The sequence below is a fragment of the Hyperolius riggenbachi genome, chromosome 7 (genome assembly GCF_040937935.1).
Source record: "Hyperolius riggenbachi isolate aHypRig1 chromosome 7, aHypRig1.pri, whole genome shotgun sequence".
Classification (NCBI taxonomy): Eukaryota; Metazoa; Chordata; class Amphibia; order Anura; family Hyperoliidae; genus Hyperolius; species Hyperolius riggenbachi.
The window spans coordinates 22325163-22348876 of record NC_090652.1 but is presented as its reverse complement, the minus strand read 5'-3'; the positions used below and the strand labels follow the sequence as shown (position 1 = coordinate 22348876).

General features: G+C 46.7%; 2 protein-coding genes across 7 annotated transcripts in view; one reads left to right on the top strand and one right to left on the bottom strand.

Moving 5' to 3' along the window:
• The window catches only part of LOC137524128 (zinc finger protein 665-like), a 121773-nt gene extending 99021 nt beyond the window's left edge, over positions 1-22752 (bottom strand). For 3 of the 6 annotated variants that reach the window (XM_068243677.1, XM_068243673.1, XM_068243678.1), the window contains exons 1-8: positions 22682-22752; positions 15334-15467; positions 14682-14846; positions 14475-14598; positions 12260-12357; positions 12024-12150; positions 3942-4039; positions 3706-3832 (exon numbers count right to left, since the gene is read on the bottom strand). In XM_068243677.1, the coding sequence (XP_068099778.1) occupies positions 3706-3832; positions 3942-4039; positions 12024-12150; positions 12260-12357; positions 14475-14598; positions 14682-14846; positions 15334-15462 (868 nt within the window). In that variant the 5' untranslated portion in view covers positions 15463-15467; positions 22682-22752. Of the gene's footprint in view, positions 1-3705; positions 3833-3941; positions 4040-12023; positions 12151-12259; positions 12358-14474; positions 14599-14681; positions 14847-15333; positions 15468-17108; positions 17305-22681 lie in introns of those variants that run through there. The other 3 variants (XM_068243675.1, XM_068243674.1, XM_068243676.1) reach the window with 3 other exon arrangements.
• The window catches only part of LOC137524130 (zinc finger protein 271-like), a 132479-nt gene that overhangs the window by 71675 nt on the left and 37090 nt on the right, over positions 1-23714 (top strand). The gene's annotated exons all lie outside the window — the stretch shown is intronic.

The window sequence follows — 23714 nt, the reverse complement described above, 5'->3', positions numbered from 1 at the left end:
ACAGATATACCACCCAACACAGCATATCAGTATAGATACATAAATGTAAGTGCAGAAGGGTTACAGCACATGTAATGTACAGACTGGGTGCCCCAATACACAGCAAGGTGCCACATAGCACCACAAATATACCACCCAGCACAGCATATCAGTATAGATACATAAATGTAAGTGATGAAGGGTTACAGCACATGTAATGTACAGACTGGGTGCCCCATTACACAGCAAGGTGCCACATAGCACCACAGATATACCACCCAGCACAGCATATCAGTATAGATACATAAATGTAAGTGCTGAAGGGTTACAGCACATGTAATGTACAGACTGGGTGCCCCAATACACAGCAAGGTGCCACATAGCACCACAGATATACCACCCAGCACAGCATATCAGTATAGATACATAAATGTAAGTGCTGAAGGGTTACAGCACATGTAATGTACAGACTGGGAGCCCCAATACACAGCAAGGTGCCACATAGCACCACAGATATACCACCCAGCACAGCATATCAGTATAGATACATAAATGTAAGTGCTGAAGGGTTACAGCACATGTAATGTACAGACTGGCTGCCCCAATACACAGCAAGGTGCCACATAGCTCCACAAATATACCACCCAGCACATCATATCAGTATAGATACATAAATGTAAGTGCTGAAGGGTTACAGCACATGTAATGTACAGACTGGGAGCCCCAATACACAGCAAGGTGCCACATAGCACCACAAATATACCACCCAGCACAGCATATCAGTATAGATACATAAATGTAAGTGCTGAAGGGTTACAGCACATGTAATGTACAGACTGGCTGCCCCAATACACAGCAAGGTGCCACATAGCACCACAGATATACCACCCAACACAGCATATCAGTATAGATACATAAATGTAAGTGCTGAAGGGTTACAGCACATGTAATGTACAGACTGGGAGCCCCAATACACAGCAAGGTGCCACATAGCACCACAGATATACCACCCAGCACAGCATATCAGTATAGATACATAAATGTAAGTGCTGAAGGGTTACAGCACATGTAATGTACAGACTGGCTGCCCCAATACACAGCAAGGTGCCACATAGCACCACAAATATACCACCCAGCACATCATATCAGTATAGATACATAAATGTAAGTGCAGAAGGGTTACAGCACATGTAATGTACAGACTGGGAGCCCCAATACACAGCAAGGTGCCACATAGCACCACAGATATACCACCCAACACAGCATATCAGTATGGATACATAAATGTAAGTGCTGAAGGGTTACAGCACATGTAATGTACAGACTGGCTGCCCCAATACACAGCAAGGTGCCACATAGCACCACAAATATACCACCCAGCACATCATATCAGTATAGATACATAAATGTAAGTGCTGAAGGGTTACAGCACATGTAATGTACAGACTGGCTGCCCCAATACACAGCAAGGTGCCACATAGCACCACAGATATACCACCCAGCACAGCATATCAGTATAGATACATAAATGTAAGTGCTGAAGGGTTACAGCACATGTAATGTACAGACTGGCTGCCCCAATACACAGCAAGGTGCCACATAGCACCACAAATATACCACCCAGCACATCATATCAGTATAGATACATAAATGTAAGTGCTGAAGGGTTACAGCACATGTAATGTACAGACTGGCTGCCCCAATACACAGCAAGGTGCCACATAGCACCACAGATATACCACCCAGCACATCATATCAGTATAGATACATAAATGTAAGTGCAGAAGGGTTACAGCACATGTAATGTACAGACTGGGAGCCCCAATACACAGCAAGGTGCCACATAGCACCACAAATATACCACCCAGCACATCATATCAGTATGGATACATTAATGTAAGTGCTGAAGGGTTACAGCGCATGTAATGTACAGACTGGCTGCCCCAATACACAGCAAGGTGCCACATAGCACCACAAATATACCACCCAGCACAGCATATCAGTATAGATACATAAATGTAAGTGCTGAAGGGTTACAGCACATGTAATGTACAGACTGGCTGCCCCAATACACAGCAAGGTGCCACATAGCACCACAGATATACCACCCAGCACATCATATCAGTATAGATACATAAATGTAAGTGCTGAAGGGTTACAGCACATGTAATGTACAGACTGGGAGCCCCAATACACAGCAAGGTGCCACATAGCACCACAAATATACCACCCAGCACATCATATCAGTATACATACATAAATGTAAGTGCTGAAGGGTTACAGCACATGTAATGTACAGACTGGCTGCCCCAATACACAGCAAGGTGCCACATAGCACCACAAATATACCACCCAGCACATCATATCAGTATAGATACATAAATGTAAGTGCTGAAGGGTTAAAGCACTGTGTGCCAATATCTATCTAAAGGTGGCCATACATGGTACAATTTTTCAATTAGTTTGCAAACTAACAGGATATAAGCCAGACGAAGGCTGCAAGGCCGAAAGCTTGCTTATTTTATTCATTTTTAGTTAGCCAATAAATGGTATCATCCTGATTTAAAACTTCTTTCTTTCAATTAGATAATTTAGTTCGATTATTCTGTTAGATCGAATATAAAGATTTTTCCAGCATGTCCGATCATTTTTCCCGAAAAAACGGGATAATCGTTCGAATTTCTTGATCGAAAATAAAAAAATGTTCAACTTTCATTCAATTCGATCATTTAGATCGAATAAACGGGAAAATCGAACGTTTTTATTGTACAGTGTATGGCCACCATAATGGTTGCCACACACCATCAAATGTTTCCTTCAGACCTTAAATTCAATCAGTTTTTCTTAATTTAATTTATTGTATTGTTTGAAAAATCCAACAGATGCTTCACACACTATTCAGATTTTTCTAAAGAGAAGATTTTTGCGACAGCATCCGATAGATTAGAAGGCTGCAAAATGTTTAGGGAAAAGGATTGATTTTTTTCACAAAAACATTCGTGTTTTTTTTTCTATAGGCTAGTTACCATATTTTTTTTTTGATCATTTTAACCATCAGTGACCAGCCCACTCAGTGCGGCAGATCCAGGCTGAATAGCGCACACTATCCCACAATGGCTGCAATTCACCAAGCATTACCCCATTCAGCAATGCAGAAAACAGCTGATTTTACCGAACATTCAATCAAATGTCAATTCACTAAGACGGTTGCCGCATGAGAAAGTAAAACTACCGACTTGTGCGATAAATACCTCAATAAATGTAAATTAACTAAGATGAGAGCATTCAGTAAAACAAAAGATGTTCGGTATTTTAAGAGCAGCCTGGAGCTCTCAGGAACTAACAAACAATCATTCAGTGAAACGTACAGGCAATAGAGCCAGCCAATAGGAGGAGCCACCCCGTCCTGCTACTCACTCCATTGGTGCCGTTATACATCAGAAAGTAAACAATACATGAGATGCAGGAGCAGGACATATTCATAGAGGTTTCCCATGTAACCCTTCTGACATGAGAAATACTGATACACAGAATATACATGATATCTCAAATGTGGTATTTTACCAACCTATTATCTTTTACCAAACAGGTCTTAGTGAATTGAAGCCAATGTGAAGGCCGGAGGGATAGTGCACATGGTCTTGTCTGGGGCACCCAATAGGTGGGAAATGGCCCTGGGTTTAAGCACATTGTTATATGTGGCAATGGGCAAGGCTGCTTGTTCACCTGGAAGTGGCATCCCTGAATCACTGGTCCCCATCATGTCACTCTCCTCTGCAGACTGCTGCTCCTTCTTCACATGTGTCTCTTCATCATCTCCATCCTCCAGCTTCACATCTATCACTTCTTCACCCTAAACGCAGAAAATAACAGGAAATAACACTGTTACAATGCAAGCACTGATGAAGTGAGGTCATTCCATATGGAGTCAGTGTTGTGTTTATAGCCTCAGTTCCATCTACCTGATGAGGGTGGGGGATGGTGTGATCTTCCTGTGTACAATCCTGGGAATAAAGAGGACCTGTATATCTCTCCGGTGAGGTTCTGTTACTGGATCCACCTGTAGGGAACACACACAGGGGTGAAAAGGGCAGAAATATAATATTCCTCTATTACAGCATAAAAGTGATCTCTGCCATGTAGTCCCAGTGACTGCTGTACAGAAGCAGCTTTGTGTGTGGCTGGGGGAGCTCTGCAGTGTATTGTAGCTCACAGACAACTAACCCATGCTCTATAATAAGCTCCTTATTAGATGGGGATTAGCAGAGATGCCACAGTCATATGCAGGGAGAGGTATTCATCATACTCAACCATGTCAGATATGTGGGCGTGGCTGTGCAACCCTCCGTGTACGAGCGTGGCCACGCTGCATGTGTGAGAGTACAGCCACGCCTGCACAGACCACGAGAGGCTTTGTGCTAGCGTGCAGTCGTGGCTGTACTCGTGCATGAGCAGTACAAACACACTCATACACAGAGGGGAGGGCAGCCACAGGAACACATGTGACAAACTCTTGTAGAATATGTTCAGAGGGACCCTGTGCAGCAATGGTGGCCTTGTGGAACAATTAGGAAGCCTCTGCACTATCCAGAGCATTCCCTCTGCTTAGACACCTTTTAAAAGAAATTTACAGGTTGTCTTTAACCACTTGCCGACTGCCCACAGCCGATGGGCGGCGGCAAAGTGGACGCCGAAAGGACCGCAATACGCCGAACGGCGGCGGCTCCTTTCGGCTCGTAGGGGCAGCGATCGCGCCACTGGTGACGCGCGCTGCCCCTGGCAACAGGCTCCGCCCACCCGCAACGTCATCCCGCCGGCCGGTAGTAAGCGCCAGTGGGATGTTAACCCCTCGATCGCCACCATACAAGCGTATAATACGCTTATACAGGCTGCCTCCTGCCCTGGTGGTCCCAGTGATCGAGGGACCACCAGAGCAGGCTGCAGCCACCCTAAGTTGCACCCAAACACACTGATCTGCCCCCCCCCCTGCCCTCTGATCGCCCACAGCACACCTCAGACCCCTGTTTGCACCCAATCACCCATCAATCACTCCCTGTCACTATACTAGCGCTATTTTTTTTATTAGGTCCCAATCTGCACCTTGGGGGCTCCTGATCACCCCCCCCACACACACACACACACACACCCTCAGATCCTCCCCAGACCCCCCCCCCCTGTGTACTGTATACATCTATTCTCTCCACTAATCACTTGTCAATCACCTGTCAATCACCCATCAATCACCCCCTGTCACTAACACTGCCCCCTGGGGGATCCTGATAACCCCCCCCACACCCTCAGATCCTCCCCAGACCCCCCCCCCCCCCAGTGTACTGTATACATCTATCCTCCCCTGTAATCACCTGTCAATCACCCGTCAATCACCCCCTGTCACTGCCACCCATCAGATCAGATCAGACCCTAACCTGCCTCTTACAGGCATCTAAACACCCACCCACACCATCAGATCGCCCGCATACCCACCCTCAGATCACCTCCAAAGTGCATTGTTTACATCTGTTCTGCCATCTAACCACCCACTGATCACCCATCAATCTTCCCCTGTCACTGCTACCCATCAGATCAGACCCCTATCTGCCCCTAGGGCACCCAATCACCCGCCCACACCCTCAGAACGCCCTCAAACCCCAGCCCTGATCACCTTGCCAGTGCATTGCTTGCATCTATTCCCCCCTCTAATCACACCTTGAGACAACCATCAATCACCTCCTGTCACCCCCTAGCACACCTACCCATCAGATCAGGCCCTAATTTGCCCCGAGTGGGCTCCTGATCACTCGGCCAAACCCTCAAATCCTCCCTTCCGATCACCTCCCCAGTGCATTGATTGCATCTACTTTCCCCTCTAATCACCCCCTGAGACACCCATCAATCACCTCCTGTCACCCCCCTAGCACTCCTATCCATCAGATCAGGCCCAATACAACCTGTCATCTAAGAGGCCACCCTGCTTATGACCGGTTCCATAAAATTTGCCCCCTCATAGACCACCTGTCATCAAAATTTGCAGATGCTTATACCCCTGAACAGTCATTTTGAGGCATTTGGTTTCTAGACTACTCCACACGCTTTAGGGCCCCTAACATGCCAGGCAGTATAGGAACCCCACAAATGACCCCATTTTAGAAAGAAGACACCCCAAGGTATTCTGTTAGGAGTATGGTGAGTCCATAGAAGATTTTATTTTTTGTCAACAGTTAGCAGAAATTGATTTTTATTGTTTTTTTCACAAAGTGTCATTTTCCACTAACTTGTGACAAAAAAAAAAAAATCTTCTATGAACTCACCATACACCTAACGGAATACCTTGGGGTGTCTTCTTTCTAAAATGGGGTCACATGTGGCGTTCCTATACTGCCCTGGCATTTTAGGGGCCCTAAACCATGAGTAGTCTAGAAACCAAATGCCTCAAAATGACCTGTGAATAGTACGCTGGGCCCCTTAGCGCACCTAGGCTGCAAAAAAGTGTCACATGTGGTATCGCCGTACTCAGGAGAAGTAGTATAATGGGCCTGATTCACAAAGCGGTGCTAACAGTTAGCACCCTGGTGAAAAACCCTTTATCATGCCTAAACTCAGTTTAGGCATGGTAAGTTTAGGTGTGATAAGTTTAGGCATGAAAAGTTTAGGTGTGATAAGTTTAGGCATGATAAGTTTAGGTGTGATAAGATTAGGTGTGATAGGTTTAGGCATGATAAGTTTAGGTGTGATAAGTTTAGGCATGATAAGTTTAGGTGTGATAAGTTTAGGCATGATAAGTTTAAGCACCAACTACGTTAGCACCGCAGTGCAGAGCTGATCAAAAGTTGTGCGCTAGCAAAGTCTGGTGCACTTCGCATAGAGTTAAATGGCGCTGCTTTGCGTGCGGGACTTTGCACGCTATCTACACTTATTTAAACTTATCATGCCTAAACTTATCACACCTAAACTTATCACGCCTAAACTGGCTTTTCACCAGCGTGGTGCAATGGTGATCACGCCTAAAGTCTCTAACTGGGTTAGCACCGCTTTGTGAATCGAGCCCAATGTGTTTTGGGGTGTATTTTTACACATACCCATGCTGAGTGGGAGAAATATCTCTGTAAATAGACAATTGTGTGTAAAAGAAAAAAAAAAAATCAAAAAATTGTCATTATGGGCTGGTGCACACCGAGCGGCTGTTTCAGCGTTTCTGCAGCCGCTTGCGGCTGCGGATACGCTTGGTCAGTGTATCTCAATGGGGTGGTTCACACCAGAGCGGGAGGCGTTTTGCAGAAATGCATACTCCCGGGGTGAGGCATTTTTTGGATTGTGGATGCGTTTCTGCCTCAATGTTAAGTATAGGAAAAACGCAAACCGCTCTGAAAAACGGCAGTTCAGAGCGGTTTTGCAGGCGTTTTTGTTACAGAAGCTGTTCAGTAACAGCTTTACTGTAACAATATCTGAAATCTACTACACCAAAAACGCTTCACAAAACCGCAAAATGCTAGCTGAAACGCTACAGAAAAATAAGAAAAAGCGTTTCGAAATCTGCTAGCATTTTGCGGATCTGCTAGCGGGTTTTGGTGTGCACCAGGCCTTACAGAGATATTTCTTCCACCCAGCATGGGTATATGTAAAAATACACCCCAAAACACATTATACTACTTCTCCTGAGTACGTCAATACCACATGTGTGGCACTTTTTTGCACCCTAACTGCGCTAAGGGGCCCAAAGTCCAATGAGTACCTTTAGGATTTCACAGGTCATTTTGAGACATTTGGTTTCAAGACTACTCCTCACGGTTTAGGGCCCCTAAAATGCCAGGGCAGTATAGGAACCCCACAAGTGACCCCATTTTAGAAAGAAGACACCCCAAGGTATTCCGGTAGGAGTATGGTGAGTTCATAGATTTTATTTTTTGTCACAAGTTAGCGGAAATTGATTTTTATTGGTTTTTCTTTTTTACAAAGTGTCAATTTCCGCTAACTTGTGACAAAAAAAAAAATCTTCTATGAACTCACCATACTCCTAACAGAATACCTTGCGGTGTTGTCTTTCTAAAATGGGGTCACTTGTTGGGTTCCTAAACTGCCCTGGCATTTTAGGGGCCCTAAACCGTGAGGCGTAGTCTTGAAACCAAATGTCTCAAAACGACCTGTGAAATCCTAAAGGTACTCATTGGACTTTGGGCCCCTTAGCGCAATTAGGGTGCAAAAAAGTGCCACACATGTGGTATCGCTGTACTCAGGAGAAGTAGTATAATGTGTTTTGGGGTGTATTTTTACACATACCCATGCTGGGTGGGAGAAATATCTCTGTAAATGAACAATTGTGTGTAAAAAAAATCAAAACATTGTCATTTACAGAGATATTTCTCCCACCCAGCATGGGTATGTGTACAAATACACCCCAAAACACATTATAATACTTCTCCTGAGTACGGCAATACCACATATGTGGCACTTTTTTGCACCCTATTTGCGCTAAGGGGCCCAAAGTCCAATGAGCACCTTTAGGCTTTACAGGGGTGCTTACAATTTAGCACCCCCCAAAATGCCAGGACAGTAAACACACCCCACAAATGACCCCATTTTGGAAAGTAGACACTTCAAGGTATTCAGAGAGGGGCATGGTGAGTCCATGGCAGATTTCATTTTTTTTTGTCACAAGTTAGCAGAAATGGAAACTTTTTTTTTTTTGTCTTAAAGTGTCATTTTCCGCTAACTTTGTGACAAAAAATAAAATCTTCTATGAACTCACCATGCCTCTCAGTGAATACTGTGGGATGTCTTCTTTCCAAAATGGGGTCATTTGGGGGGGGGGGGGGGGGGGGTATCTATACTATCCTGGAATTTTAGCACCTCATGAAACATGACAGGTGCTCAGAAAAGTCGGAGATGCTTCAAAATGGGAAAATTCACTTTTGCACCATAGTTTGTAAACGCTATGACTTTTACCCAAACCAATAAATATACACTGAATTTTTTTTTTTTTTAATCAAAGACATGTAGCTCAATAAATTTGGACAAAAATGTATAGGAAATTTTACTTATTTGACAAATCATTTTTTTGACAAAATTCATGTCTTTTTTGATGAATATAATAAAAATTAAAAATCGCAGCAGCAATCAAATAGCACCAAAAGAAAGCTGTATTAGTGACAAGAAAAGGAGGGAAAATTCATTTAGATAGTAGGTTGTATGACTGTGCAATAAACCGTGAAAGCTGCAGTGGTCTGAATGGAAAAAAAGGCTCTGGTCCTTAGGGGGTAGAAAGACTGTGGTCCTCAAGTGGTTAAAGTGGGAGGAAACTCCATTTAAAGTGGACCTGATCTCAGAACTCCTCTCTTCTCAAAAGCCTAATCTACACGCGTAGATGAGGCTAATCGAGCCGCCGGATCGCCTCTTCCGCATCCCCGCGTGTGCCCGCCACATCCGCGCTCGCACGCGCGCGTCGGATTCGATTCCCCGCTCGTCCCCGCCCGCGCCGCGTTATCTTCCGCTCAATTCCCTGCCATTGTCCCCTCGTGGGGAACGAGCAGGGAATCGGCGGTGGCAAGATCCAACCTGTCGGATCTTATCAATCGAGCCGCATCAGCGGCTCGATTGATAAGGAACATCGGAGTGTAGATGAGGCTTAAAAGATACACAACAGCATAATAACCTTTAAACAAAAAACATTTCGTTGTTACATCTGATTGCAAAAAGGGTGTGTGCATCAAACACCAAGTGAACCCTTATATACCTGGCTTAGCAGATGAGGCCTAATTAGCTTATTCATGAGACACTGCTCAAGCAAATCTGCATTCGCTTTCGCATGCCAGGATATGCAGGGTTTTGCCAACTAACTCACCGCAAAAATTTTTCCCTGCAAGGGATTAGTTCACGCAGCAATTAGCACTTATCCAGGATCGCCACGTGGATCCCACCCCAGGATCCCAGGAAAAGGGGGGCCAACAGGGCACTCCAAGCGCACTCACTGCTCAGAGACTCTGCAGCCGCCCCCCTGGGGGAGGATAAGAAGAGTAGGGCGGCCCCCCAAAGCGCTGCCACCGCCAGGGAGGGCCAGCCGCACCCACCTCCCAAAGCATAGGACCTACCTTATTTCGTATTGCGTCCAAGTGCATTATTATGCCAGGCCAAAAGTGCGCGACTTGGGAGCACTATGACAGGGGGGGAGTGAAGCATAGGTCACCCCAAGCCGGGTAAAGCTCAAGGGTGACTCTACAGCCCCACACCCCAATGGGGAAACAGGCTGCAGATAGCCCATGTAAAGAGAGTCGTCCACAACCTGCCTCCAGAAGAAAGGAACTGAAAGTGTATTGCAAAAAGGGTGTGTGCATCAAACACCAAGTGAACCCTTATATACCTGGCTTTGCAGATAAGGCCTAATTAGCTTATTCATGAGACACTGCTCAAGCAAATCTGCATTCGCTTTCGCATGCCAGGATATGCAGGGTTTTGCTGTAACGATCTGCTCAGCGGTCTGCACGGGCAGACAGCTGTTTGTCCATTCCTTAAGTCTGAGGGCTGCAGGTCTCTGGAAAAGAGACCTGCCTGTGCTTTGCAAGTTTCAGACCTGCTCTGCTGCTGAGCAATTTGCATACACTTGTCATGCAAACGGCCTAGCTGCCTCCTTTGAAGGCTTGCAGTATAAATACCATGTGATCCCAGAATCCTTTGCTGCTCATAGAGGTTTGTTCCTGCTGGACTCACCTGGAGTGTCAGCCACTGCTATCTTAGTATAGTTAATTCTTGGGGCGTGCTCCTTGCATTCCTAGTTAGTGCAGTCAGTTTGTGTATAATTTGTACTGCCTATTCTGTCCTGTCTTGTCTGTCGCGATTGCGCTGTCGCCAGCGGCGGTTGATATCGAATCGCTCTGTCTTGTTTGGATCGCACTAGCCTCTAGCGGTAGCGTCTGTGGATCCTTCTGATCTGTATTCTTGGAGTGTAAGCTGGAGCAGCGGTTGCTACTGGCTACCCCATCTGTCTGTCTTGTTTGGATCGCACTAGCCTCTAGCCGTAGTGTCTGTGGATCCTTCTGATCTGTATTCTTGGAGTGTAAGCTGGAGCAGCGGTTGCTACTGGCTACCTCATCTGTCTGTCTTGTTTGGATCACACTAGCCTCTAGCGGTAGCGGCTGTGAATCTTTCTGATCTGTTTTCCTGGAGTGTAAGCTGGAGCAGCGGTTGCTACTGGCTACCTCATCTGTCTGTCTTGTTTGGATCGCACCAGCCTCTAGCGGTAGCGACTGTGGATCCTTCTGATCTGTGTTCCTGGAGTGCAAGCTGGAGCAGCGGTTGCTACTGGCTACCTCATTTGTCTGTCTTGTCTGTTTGTGCTCATTTGTGTTACTTGTGGCTAGTTAGGGTGGCACGCTTATCACTGGGCGCCTAACGCGCGGTAATCGTGCAGAAACCGCGTTCGCTGTTGCGAATGAGTGCGGTGTTTGCGTTTAGCTAGCGTTTGTTATTTTCCTTATCCTCTGATTGTTGTTTGCTGTGCCTTTGCTACTCTCGTGCTCTGTCCTGCTCAGTCTGGTGTCACTATTTGGCAATCGCCATTCTTGCGATTGCGCTCCCACTTCGTTTCCGGTGTTGTGTGTTCACCGTCGCTGGGTGGCGACTAGTTTGGTGGACACACATTGATTCTGTCTCTGTGCTCTCTCTCTTTAGGGGCTATCTTGCCCTGTGTTGCTTCTCTTCGTACAATTTCCATCTGGCATCTGTGGCAGCGCAGAGGGTTCATTCCTCTGCACTCCACAGCTCCATCTGCCGGTGGGATTACCCCTCTACTGGTGCTTGCACCAAAAGCTGGGTTCTATCATTTTGACATGCTTGTGGAGGACTTGTGGAGGACTTCCGCAGTGTCATGATATCTCAAATGTGGTATTTTTTACCAACCTATTATCTTTTACCAAACAGCTCTTAGTGAATTGAAGCCAATGTAAAGGCCGGAGGTATGGTGCACATGGTCTTGTCTGGGGCAGCAAATAGGTGGGAAATGGCCCTGGGTGTAAGCACATTGTTATATGTGGCAATGGGCAAGGCTGCTTGTTCACCTGGAAGTGGCATCCCTGAGTCACTAGTCCCCATCATGTCACTCTCCTCTGCAGACTGCTGCTCCTCCTTTACATGTGTCTCTTCATCATCTACATCCTCCAGCTTCACATCAGTCACTTCTTCACCCTAAACACAGAAAGTAACAGGAAATAACACTGTTACAATGCAAGCACTGATGAAGTGAGGTCATTCCATATGGAGTCAGTGTTGTGTTTACAGCCTCAGTTCCATCTACCTGATGAGGGTGGGGGATGGTGTGATCTTCCTGTGTACAATCCTGGGAATAAAGAGGACCTGTATATCTCTCCGGTGAGGTTCTGTTACTGGATCCACCTGTAGGGAACACACACAGGGGTGAAAAGGGCAGAAATATAAGATTCCTCTATTACAGCATAAAAGTGATCTCTGCCATGTAGTCCCAGTGACTGCTGTACAGAAGCATCTTTGTGTGTGGCTGGGGGAGCTCTGCAGTGTATTGCAGCTCCTTATTAAATGGGGATTAACAGATGTCACAGTCATATCCAGGGAAAGGTATTTATCCTACTCACCCTTGTCACATATGTGGGCGTAGCTGCGCAGCCCTCCGTGTACGAGCGTGGCCACACTGCATGTGTGAGAGTACAGCCATACCTGTGCAGCCCATGAGAGGCTTTGTGCTACCATTTATGCGTGGCTGCGCAGCCCTCTGTGTATGAGTGTGGCCACGCTGCATGTGTGAGAGTACAGCCACGCCTGCACAGTCCACGAGAGGCTTTGTGCTGCCGTGCAGGCGTGGCTGTACTCGTGCATGAGCAGTACAGACACGCTCTTAGGCAGAGAGGAGTGCAGCCACAGGAACACATGTGACAAACTCTTGTGGAATATGTTCAGAGGGACCCTGCACAGCAATGGTGGGCTTGTGGAGCAATTAGGAGGCCTCTGCACTATCCAGAGCATTCCTTCTGCTTAGACACCTTTTAAACGAAATTACAGGTTGTCTTTAAAGTTGGACAAAACTCCATTTAAAGTGGACCTGATCTCAGAACTCTTCCCTTCTCTAAAAGATACACAACAGCATAATAACCTTTAAACAAAAAAACATTCCTTTGTTACATCTGTTATAAATCCTAAAATAAATCTGCACAGTCTCTACTTCCTGATTCATGAAAGCAGACATATTGTTTAGAGCCTGAACTTTGAAATGGGCTTATCTGCTTATTTGCCATAGGCAATCGTGTGACACGGGGGGAGATGAAATTAAAACTAGCGATTAGACAAAAATGAGGGGAATTACACAGGCTAAACTCTTTCAATACACACAGGGTGCATCTCTGTTATGTTTTCCTTGTGTCCTGTGCTAGAGTTCAAGTCCACTTTAATCATCCAATAAGAAATAACCTATTTAGCTTACCTACCCTGTTGTTTTTAGTGGTAACTGTCAGATTTAGGAGAAATGTGATATGAAAAAGGAAAGAAAATTCTACTGGTTTCCAGCTTTACTGCTTTCAAGATCAGTTACTGAACGGCTTCTATCTAGAAGGTGCATGAGGCTAATGTGCTTATGAGATAATTGGGGGGGGGGAGGGGGGGGGTGGGGGGAAGATTGTAAGGGATCCTCAATATCTCCAAGATTTGCCCCATCCTGACCCCAGACACTGCCAAACTTCTTGTCCATGTCCTCATCATCTCCAGCCTGGACTACTGCAACACCCTCCTGACAGGCCTCCCTTTAGAACCACATCACCCCCCTACAATTCATCATGAATGCAGCAGCCAGACTAATCTACTCCTCCCACCGTACTGCCTCCACAACTAACCTGCGCAAATTCTTTCACTGGCTTCCAATCCGCTTCAGAATCAGCTTCAAGATCCTATGTATGGCCTACAAATCTATACACAAGTCCTGCCCGACCTACATCTCTGACCTGCTCAGCAGATACACACCTGGCCGCTCACTGTACTCCTCCAACAACCTCCTCCTAACCACCCCACACTCCCATTCATGACTACAGGACTTAACTAGAGCTGCTCCCAAGCTGTGAAACTCTCTCCCACTGCCCATCAGGCACGTCCCCTCCTTCAACACCTTCAAACAAGCCCTCAAAACTCACCTCTTCATAGAGGCCTACCCCACCACCTAACTCTCTCTTCCGAGAACCTCTCAAAGCTCCCCCTTCCTTTTATGCCCCCCCCCACACACACACACACACACACACACTAGATTGTAAGCCTTTTGGTAGGGTCCTCACTTCTTGTGTATCCTACCTGATCATGCATCCTGTTCACAGAATAATATCAACTTGTATTAATGGGGCTACTACTCCAATGCATGATCTTACTGCTTATTGCCTGCATTATGTTGTCGGTCAGCCCTGTTATTGTCTGTAATCTTATTTATTGTACGGCGCTGCATAATATTTTGGTGCTATATAAATCCAATAAATAATAATAATAATCTGAACTCCTCTTACCTGGTGATGTGAGGGGCGGCTGATTCTCCATCATGAAGTCCTTGTAGAGGTCCTTGTGTCCCTCTAAATACTGCCACTCCTCCATGGAGAAACAGACTGTGCCATCCTGACACCTCATAGGGACCTGGCACACACAACAATAGTCACTATCCACACACATCCCTTGCTGATGCTGCATAATGTCCCATAATCCTCAGCACTGCTCACCTGTCCCGTCAGCAGCTCAATCATCTTGCTTATGACTTCTAAAATCTTCTTCACATTGTTTCTCTGATGTGTCAGGGGGTGCGGTGGAGGCACTGAGATGGTGGATGGGCCATGAAGACGGCTACCGGGAGTCTCACCAGATGTCTTCTTCACCACTTCATACTCCTGTGTAACAACACATAGTAACAACAATCACCATGTACATTCCCAGAATCCTCCTCACCTCTCCAGTCAGCCCCCCCAGAATCCTCCTCACCTCTTCAGTCAGCCCTCCCAGAATCCTCCTCACCTCTCCAGTCAGCCCTCCCAGAATCCTCCTCACCTCTCCAGTCAGCTCTCCCAGAATCCTCCTCACCTCTCCAGTCAGCCCTCCCAGAATCCTCTTCACCTCTCCAGTCAACCCTCCCAGAATCCTCCTCACCTCTCCAGTCAGCCCTCCCAGAATCCTCCTCACCTCTCCAGTCAGCCCTCCCAGAATCCTCCTCACCTCTCCAGTCAGCCCTCCCAGAATCCTCCTCACCTCTCCAGTCAGCCTTCCCAGAATCCTCCTCACCTCTCCAGTCAGCCCTCCCACAATCCTCCTCACCTCTCCAGTCAGCCCTCCCAGAATCCTCCTCACCTCTCCAGTCAGCTCTCCCAGAATCCTCCTCACCTCTCCAGTAAGCTCTCCCAGAATCCTCCTCACCTCTCCAGTCAGCAGGCAGATGATCTCCAGGTTGAGCATTAATATCCTCTCAGTCATGTGACTCTGGTCCTCATCCATCCTCATTGATATGGTCATGTGACCTACACAGGGGGGAGAATAGACTGATGATTATCTGGCCTGTAGGACTTTATCATACCTAACTTTTTGAGATAAGAAAGAGGGACACTTAAGCCACACCCTTGCCTCACCCCTAATCACACCTCCGAGACACTGCTAGTAACGCATATAATACAAATCTCATGAGAGAAATATGTTCTATAATTCAGTTCCCACTAGTCCTTTCTATCCTGGTTCATTTTCTTTCATATTAACATTTGAAAATAAGAAATATATCAATTTAAAGCGTGAGAATAAAGTGAATTAAACACATTTTTCAGTAGATGAAATACATATATCAACACAGATCTGTACATCAGTCCTGAAAGAGGGACAAATGAGGAAGAAAGAGGGACAGAAGCACTGGGTTCCCAAAAAGGGACAGTTGGGAGCTATGCTATATAAGGATGGAGATGTATGACATGTGCTGCACACCCAGCAGGTCACAGGCAGCTCATTATACTGGATGATAATAAGGATCTCATTTATTTACATAGGTAAGACCAGAGCTCCCAGCCAATGTCATTTCACCCGCTCTTGGTTGCTGCGGACGTCCACTGATGAGAGAATGAAGCCAGATAAAACAGTGTTCTAAAAATGATAAAAAGAGGGAAGTCGAGGTGGACTTACCTCCCTCTGGTAGTGGACATATACTCAAATGCAGAGTAAAAAATATACAATTTATTCACAGCTCCATAAAAACAGGTATCTGTTACAGTTTTATATGCTCCTGTACTGCCTGATGAAGCGGGACTGTTGACCACGAAACGCGTTGCGATTTTATGGAGCTGTAAATAAATTGTATATTTTTTACTCTGCATTTGAGTATATGTCCACTACCAGAGGGAGGTAAGTCCACCTCGACTTCCCTCTTTTTATCATTTTTAGAACATTGTTTTATTCTGCTTGGCGCCTCTGTTCGTACATATTACAGCACGATTAAGTCCACCCCTGGTGGAGGGGTTCTTTCCCCATTTTTCCTATCTTCAGAGAGCGACTTTTATACCTGAGTGGGGTCAGGTACTAATACTCCCCACCTGCCTGTCAAGTGGTTGCCTGATGGTAACCCACCTTAGCATTTATAGCATTGCAGTAGCAAGAGATTTTTCAAATCACTAGCGCTTAGAAAAGGCTGCTAGTGGGTTTGAGCCCTAACAGCAGCTTATCAGCCAGCCAGCTTATCCCACACTGCAGAGAGGGTGTTCCCTTCCAGGGGATGTAACTGGCCACTCCCACAGTTCAGCAGTGTCTGCAATTCCACACACATCAGCCTATACACAGCTGCTGACACATAATAGCAATACAATCATACAAAGCAGCATTACAATGAGATATCCAACAGCAGCTGCATCTCCTCCCCATACTATAGGCAGTAGTAACACTGCTGAGCCCTGTATGTACATCTGAGCTGAGGATAGCTGCCCACTAGCTGTTACATGCAGCAGTTTCCTATAGTAATTGCACTGCCTAACACTAACTGACACCTGTGTGCTCACCAACACTGCTACTCAGCTGCAATAGCCAATAGCTAAAGGGGGCATCACTGTAAAAATACAGTTCTGTTTATTGTTGTTTATTGTTGGGTCATTCAAATATATACACACTAATATAAATGTCACACTTACTAGGGTGATAATGGCAGCTTGCAGCAGACACAGGCAGCCCCTCCAGCAGAGAGGGGACACAGGCAGAGCTGCTGCAAAGTCTGGAGGAACAGCTGATTCACAAAGGGGGTCTCTACACCATGTGAGGGTCCCCCAAACACACAGCTCATTCCTCTCCTCCTCTTCCCACTCAGCATTCACACACCTGGCTGCAGGAGGGCTTCTCACATGGCTGGGGGGGATACACATTGTCCAGAGCAAGCTGGGGGTGTGGCCTCCTCTATGGCTGGGAATGCTGGGCTTCAGCAAAATGGCCGCCACTGCTGAGGTGTGCAGCTCGTGCTCTAGTGCTGCAGATTGGCAGCAACAGCACTATGGGTAAATCCTAAAGAGAACCTGATGTGAGAATAAACTTTCGACAGATAATTGTATCAGCTGTACTAAGTAAAGCTCTATCCTGGAGTCTCATATTCTTACTTTTGTTTTACTTGTTGGAAATCTAGGTGTGAAGTTATCAGCAGTGAAAGGGATATACAGAGGCAGCCATGTTTATTTTCTTTTAGGAGCCATTCAATGGAATTTGTGTGTTTTTTAGAACTTGCATTAATTACACATGTAATGTATTTTCAATAGCATCACGTTTTTTTTTTTTTATTTGCAAGTCATGCGGCAAGTCTGCTTTTATTCATGCGCGTTGAATGCAACGCAGAAAAATCGCAGGTGATTTTGAACGTAATTGGATGCATCTTCCTGTAAATTCACTTCATTGGTGCCCGAAATAATCTGCATTCAAAGATCTGCTCACAGACACACATAAAAAATACAATAGAACGTGCGAGCGCAAATTCACTGGCTTTAGGACAAGTGTCAACAGCCATTTCTACCTAAGTAGAAAACCAGATTCTGGATCCTGCAGACCCCCCATATCCTCCTGGCCCCCACTGTTGCCGAGCACAGATCCCCCATATCCCCCTGGCCCCACTGTTGCCGAGCACAGACCCCCGGAAGACATGTGACAAGAACTTGTGGGTTTCCTGATGGTGGCCCCGCCCTCTCCATGCACGAGTGCGGCCGTACTGCACCTGCACAAGTATGCTAGAGCCTGTGCAGTAACCTGCAGCCTCCTATGCAAGAGCAGCTCCATGCTACTGCACAGGTGCAGGCGTGGCCACACCCATGCATGAAGAGGGACGTGGCTGTGACCTTCAGGAGAGTCCCAGGCAGCAGCGAGGGTGTCCAGGAGTACAGGGCAAGCTTCTGCAAGATCCGGAGGCTTCCCTCTTCTTAGTTAAGTATCTGGGGTTTCTTTTATCTTTGAATCACCTGAGATTCACATTAACTACTTAAAGACCGCCCCACGCCAATGGGCGTGGTCATGGCCGCAGCCCCAGGACCGCATAACACCAATTGGCGTCAGATCCTGGAGCCGGCTACTGAAGGAGATCGCGCGCATCTCCTTCTCAGGGGGCAGAGCTCCGCCCCCTCTTCAGTCTCCGAGAGGCCATTGCCGTTCAGGAGACTGTTAAACGGCGTGATCGCCGTCTATTTACACAGTACAGCGCTGCGATTGGCAGCAGCGCTGTACTGGGGACAGCCATATGACATGGCTGTCCCCCTGGGGGACAAGAGAGCGATCGGCTGTCATAGGCAGAAGCCTATGACAGCCGATAGCCGTGTTTGGCTGGCGGGGGTGGGCGGGAGGGACAGGGGGAAAAAAAAAATACAAAAATACAATTTTTTAATAAAAATAAATAGAGATAAATATTTGTAAAAAAACACAAAACAACTGGGGGATGATCAGTCCCCACCAACAGAGAGCTCTGTTGGTGGGGAGAAAAGGGGGGGGGAATCACTCGTGTGCTGTGTTGTACCGCCCTGCAGCTTGGCCTTAAAGCTGCAGTGGCTAATTATGCAAAACACAGCCTGGTCTTTAGGGGGGTTTACCACTGTGGTCCTCAAGTGGTTAAAGAATGCCAGTTGCCTGGCTGCCATGCTGATCCTTCTATCAGCACTAATGCATACCTCCCAACTTTTTGCGATAAGAAAGGGGACACTTAAGCCACACCCATGCCACATCCCTAACCACGCCCCTGACCACACCCCTAGTCACGCATACCATAAAGATTTTATAGGAAAAATGTAACATTTTTAGTAGAAAAATTCATATATTTGCACAGATATGTACAGGAGTCCTGAAAGAGGGACAAATGAGGGACAGGGCTCCCAAAGAGGGACTGTCCCTTGGTAGCTATGGCTATAATACCACAAGTAGTCTAAGCTCTGTGGTGAACATAGAAAACATAGCAATGTTGCTGGGAAATAAGAGCAAAAAAGAAAAAGAAAGTGCAATAATAGTCCTAGTGAATTATTTTTGTATTTAAAAAAAAAGAAAGAAAAGAAAAAAAACTTTAAAGGGAAGGTTCAGGGAGTGTGAAAAAAAAAATCCATATCCACTTACCTGGGGCTTCCTCCAGCCCGTGGCAGGCAGGAGGTGCCCTCGCTGCTGCTCCGCAGGCTCCCGGTGGTCTCCGGTGGCCGACCCGACCTGGCCAGGCCGGCTGCGAGGTCAGAATCTTCTGCGCTCCAACGTCGGGCTCTTCTGGGCTCCACGCGGGCGCGCTGGCATCATCGGACGTCCTCCGGGCTGTACTGCACAGGCGCAGAACTACTGAGCAGTACAGCCCGGAGGACGTCCGATGACATCAGCGTGCCCCCATGAGGCGCAGATTGGAGCGCAGAAGAGCCCGACCTGGCAGCCGGGCCTGGCCAGGTCGGCCACCGAAGAAGACCGGGAGCCTCTGGAGCGGCGGCGAGGGCACCTCCTGCCTGCCACGGGCTGGAGGAAGCCCCAGGTAAGTGGATATGGATTTTTTTTTTTACACTCCCTGGACCTTCCCTTTAAAGATTAACTGTGCTCAGTGTGCTGCTGTATTAAATGAAGGAGGCACTCAAATGGCGTATAAACTTGCGTTTATCAAATCAGTAGCAAAACACGACATGTTTCGGGGAAATCCCCTTCCTCAGGTGTACATGCAACCACGACTAACACAGCAAACTTATGAACAACAGTAGTGCACCACACCCAATTGAAAGATCCTCCTCCTTGGTCATATGACCAACATGAACATTAGGAACACAGGGTTGATCCTAGCCTACTTCAAACTACTTCAAGTTTGGTAACAAATTTTATCTGCAGAGACAGGGTACAAGCATGGGGTCTCCTGTGGCTCCTTCGTTTGCAAACCTATTGTATGTTTGTTAATAATGAGAAGTATTGTCATAACATTGTCGGGTATTACCGATTTGTTGATGACATCTTGATTTTGTGGCAGGGACAGCAGGAGGAGCTGCAATTGATGGTAGAAGAAGGCCAATCAGGCCCACCCTACAATCAAATTCACAATGGAAGCCTCGGATAGAGAGATCCAGTTTTTGGACATCTCTATAACTGTTACAGAGGTTGGATTGCGCACCGATCTGTTCACAAAACCCACAGACAGAAATTATCTGCTTAGAGTCGACAGTTTTCATAACAGAAATGTAATTAAAGCCATCCCAAAGGGGTAGTACTTAAGAGCCAGAAGAATAGCTTCCACAGAGGAGGGTTATGAATCCACGGCAGATAGGCTTACGAATACATTTTTTATCAAAGGGATATGACCCCAAAATGCTAGGTAAAGTATGAGCTGAAGTGGGGGAGGTCCCAAGGGAATCTCTGCTGGGAAGTGGGTCCAAACGGGAGAGGTCGATTGACCGGATACCGTTTGTACAGACTTACTGTAAACAGTCGAGATTGGTCAGACAAGTGGTCATCAGATACTGGCGGATATTACAACAGGATCCGACCTATGGAGAAGTGATTAAAAATGCACCATTGTTTTCATTTAAAAGAGGGAGGACTATTAAGAACGTAGTCAGTAAAGTAGATCTGTCTGAAAGGTGTGTTGAAATGCATAAACTTACGAAGAAAAGAGGGACTTTTCCCTGCTTGAATTGTAACTGTTGCGGTGCCATCATTAAAGGGGATCATGTGAGTCACCCATATACAGGTGAAAAGATTGGGATTAACTCCATGTACACCTATGATAGCACATTTGTTGTTTATGCATTGAAATGTCCGTGTGGTCTCCTGTACATGGGGAAGACGACAAGAGACGTCAAAACCAGGGTACAGGAACACAGAGGCTCGATCCGGGGATTTAAACCATCAGTACCGAGCAGCCATACTCCGGTGGGCAAACACTTTCATGCCCGAGGACACGGAGTATCGCAGCTAAAGTGGATGGTATTAGATCACGTACCACCACCGAAACGAGGAGGAGACAGGGACAGGCTGCTATTACAGAAAGAAGCAAGGTGGATGAGGAAACTCCATTCTATTACGCCTAAGGGCTTGAATGAAATGTTTAGCATGAAATGCTTCTTGTAAATTAATGCTGTCATATGTCTTCTCTTACAGGTCGTGATGACTTGTCATCGCTATGGTGGGTGGTGGAAAGAGGGAACATCTGCATCCGTGGTGCAGTGAGTCTATGCATAGTACTGCTGTTATGCCTGTGTATTAACTAGGTTTCACCTGATGTTTGCTTACACTTATGATCCTTAGGTGTGTATTTCTTTTGGGTAGACACCTGTGTGTAGTGCCCAACAAGATGGACTTAACCCTGAGGGGTTAAATTGGACTTGGACTTACCCTGAGGGGTTAATATGTATGTTGGTCATATGACCAAGGAGGGGGATCTTTCAATTGGGTGTGGTGCACTACTGTTGTTCACAAGTTTGCTGTGTTAGTCGTGGTTGCATGTACACCTGAGGAAGGGGATTTCCCCGAAACATGTCGTGTTTTGCTACTGATTTGATAAACGCAAGTTTATACGCCATTTGAGTGCCTCCTTCATTTAATACAGTAATTTCCATTGTGAAGTGGTGACTCATAGAGGGATTGTGCACCGGCAAACCAGGTGTCTTACCTGGTGTAGGAATCCAGCGCAGCAACCCCCTTGCTCAGTGTGCTGCTGTCTGTTGGTGCTGACAGCTGATAATTACCAGGCTCCGGGCGCTGTCTGACCTGAAAGAGTTAACCACTTAAGTACCAGCGGTCTCTGCCCCCTTAAGGACCAGAGACCGCTGGTACAAGAAACAGCAGAATAACGACTAATAGCCGCACACACCCACCGCAATTGCCGTCCGCACTCTCTATGACAGCAGAGTTCGTGTGAGCCGGTCAGGAGCCACTTTCATTGGCTCCTGACCCTGCCTATCAATGTAAGCCAATGGGAGCTGCTTACATTGATAGACACGGCCAGGAGCCAATTAAATCGGCTACTGACCTGGTCACAGGGCTCTGCCGTTATAGAGAAGGCAGAGCGAGTGAGCTGCGGTCGAGGAGACAACGGAGAGATCATCGGGAGCACTGAAAGTGGCAAGAACGCGCGTTGTCTGTGTATTGAAATCTCTGCCCTGGCAGCCAGGAAGCCAAAAATTAGCGCAGTCCTTAAGTAGTTAAATGAGCAGGTCTGTCTGGTGTCATACTCACATGCAGCCTCTGCAGTATGGGACAGGCTGCAGTGATTGGTGTGATCTCCTCTGCTTACCTCCTGTGTTCTCTGTGCAGAGCAATGGTGATCTCTACTTCCTGCATGCAGGCTTCTGCTTCTCCTAGCCCAGAGGAGGGTGTGGGGGCGGGGCACACACTGCTGCCTCTCACTTTCTATTGGTTGGAAGGAGGCACCAGCTTGCAGGAAGTACACAGAGGAGAGGAAGGAGTGTGAGGTTGACCTTCACTGCAGATGTGATGTCTGATTGTGCTGCCAGGAAGCTCCCTTCCACACTGAGTAGCACACATGCTCAGTGTGAAGTTAATTATGCTGGTGGTGGTAAAATGCTTAATATCTCCGCTTCCACACATCCTACACTCCCCAAATTTTCAGGGTAGGGAGGGGCCTAACGACCTCAATGCCAAATTGCAGCCCCCGAGCCCCTCTGGTTCAGGAGATAGATTACAGAAACCTATATTGATAACCAGCGGGGCTCGGGGGCTGCAATTTGGCATAGATGTCGTTCGGGGGGTCCCCTCCCTACCCTGAATATTTGGGGAGTGTAGGATGTGTGGGAGCGGAGATATTTAGTATTTTACCACCGGCAGCATAATTAAATGGGAAATGTGGCCGCACAGTCTCCTACTGCGCATGCGGTGCAGCGCAAATGAAAGAAAACCTGAACTGAAAATTAAAAGTCAAAATAAACATACAGAAGTCATACTTACCTTCCTTGAAGTCTACTCCTCAGTCTCTTTCCTGCGTCCTGTTTGTCCACTGTGATCAATGGAATTCTCCGTCCTCCATTTTGAAAATGGCCACTACCCCATAACAGCTTTCTGGTCAGCACACTGTTACACTGTAACATCGTCCACTTCAGCCATAGGGAAGCATGGACATTTTCTGGCACATCAGTTGACCTCTCAGCTGTAACTGATATATAACTGACAGCAACTGATATATTTCAGTTCTGACAAAATGTTGTCAGAACTGGAAAGGATCATTGTCAGAAGAAAATGGTGAGCTTCTGAGAGGAACTGATGGCAAGGTAACTATGTAATGTTCATTTGAAGTTACCTCAGGTGTTTAT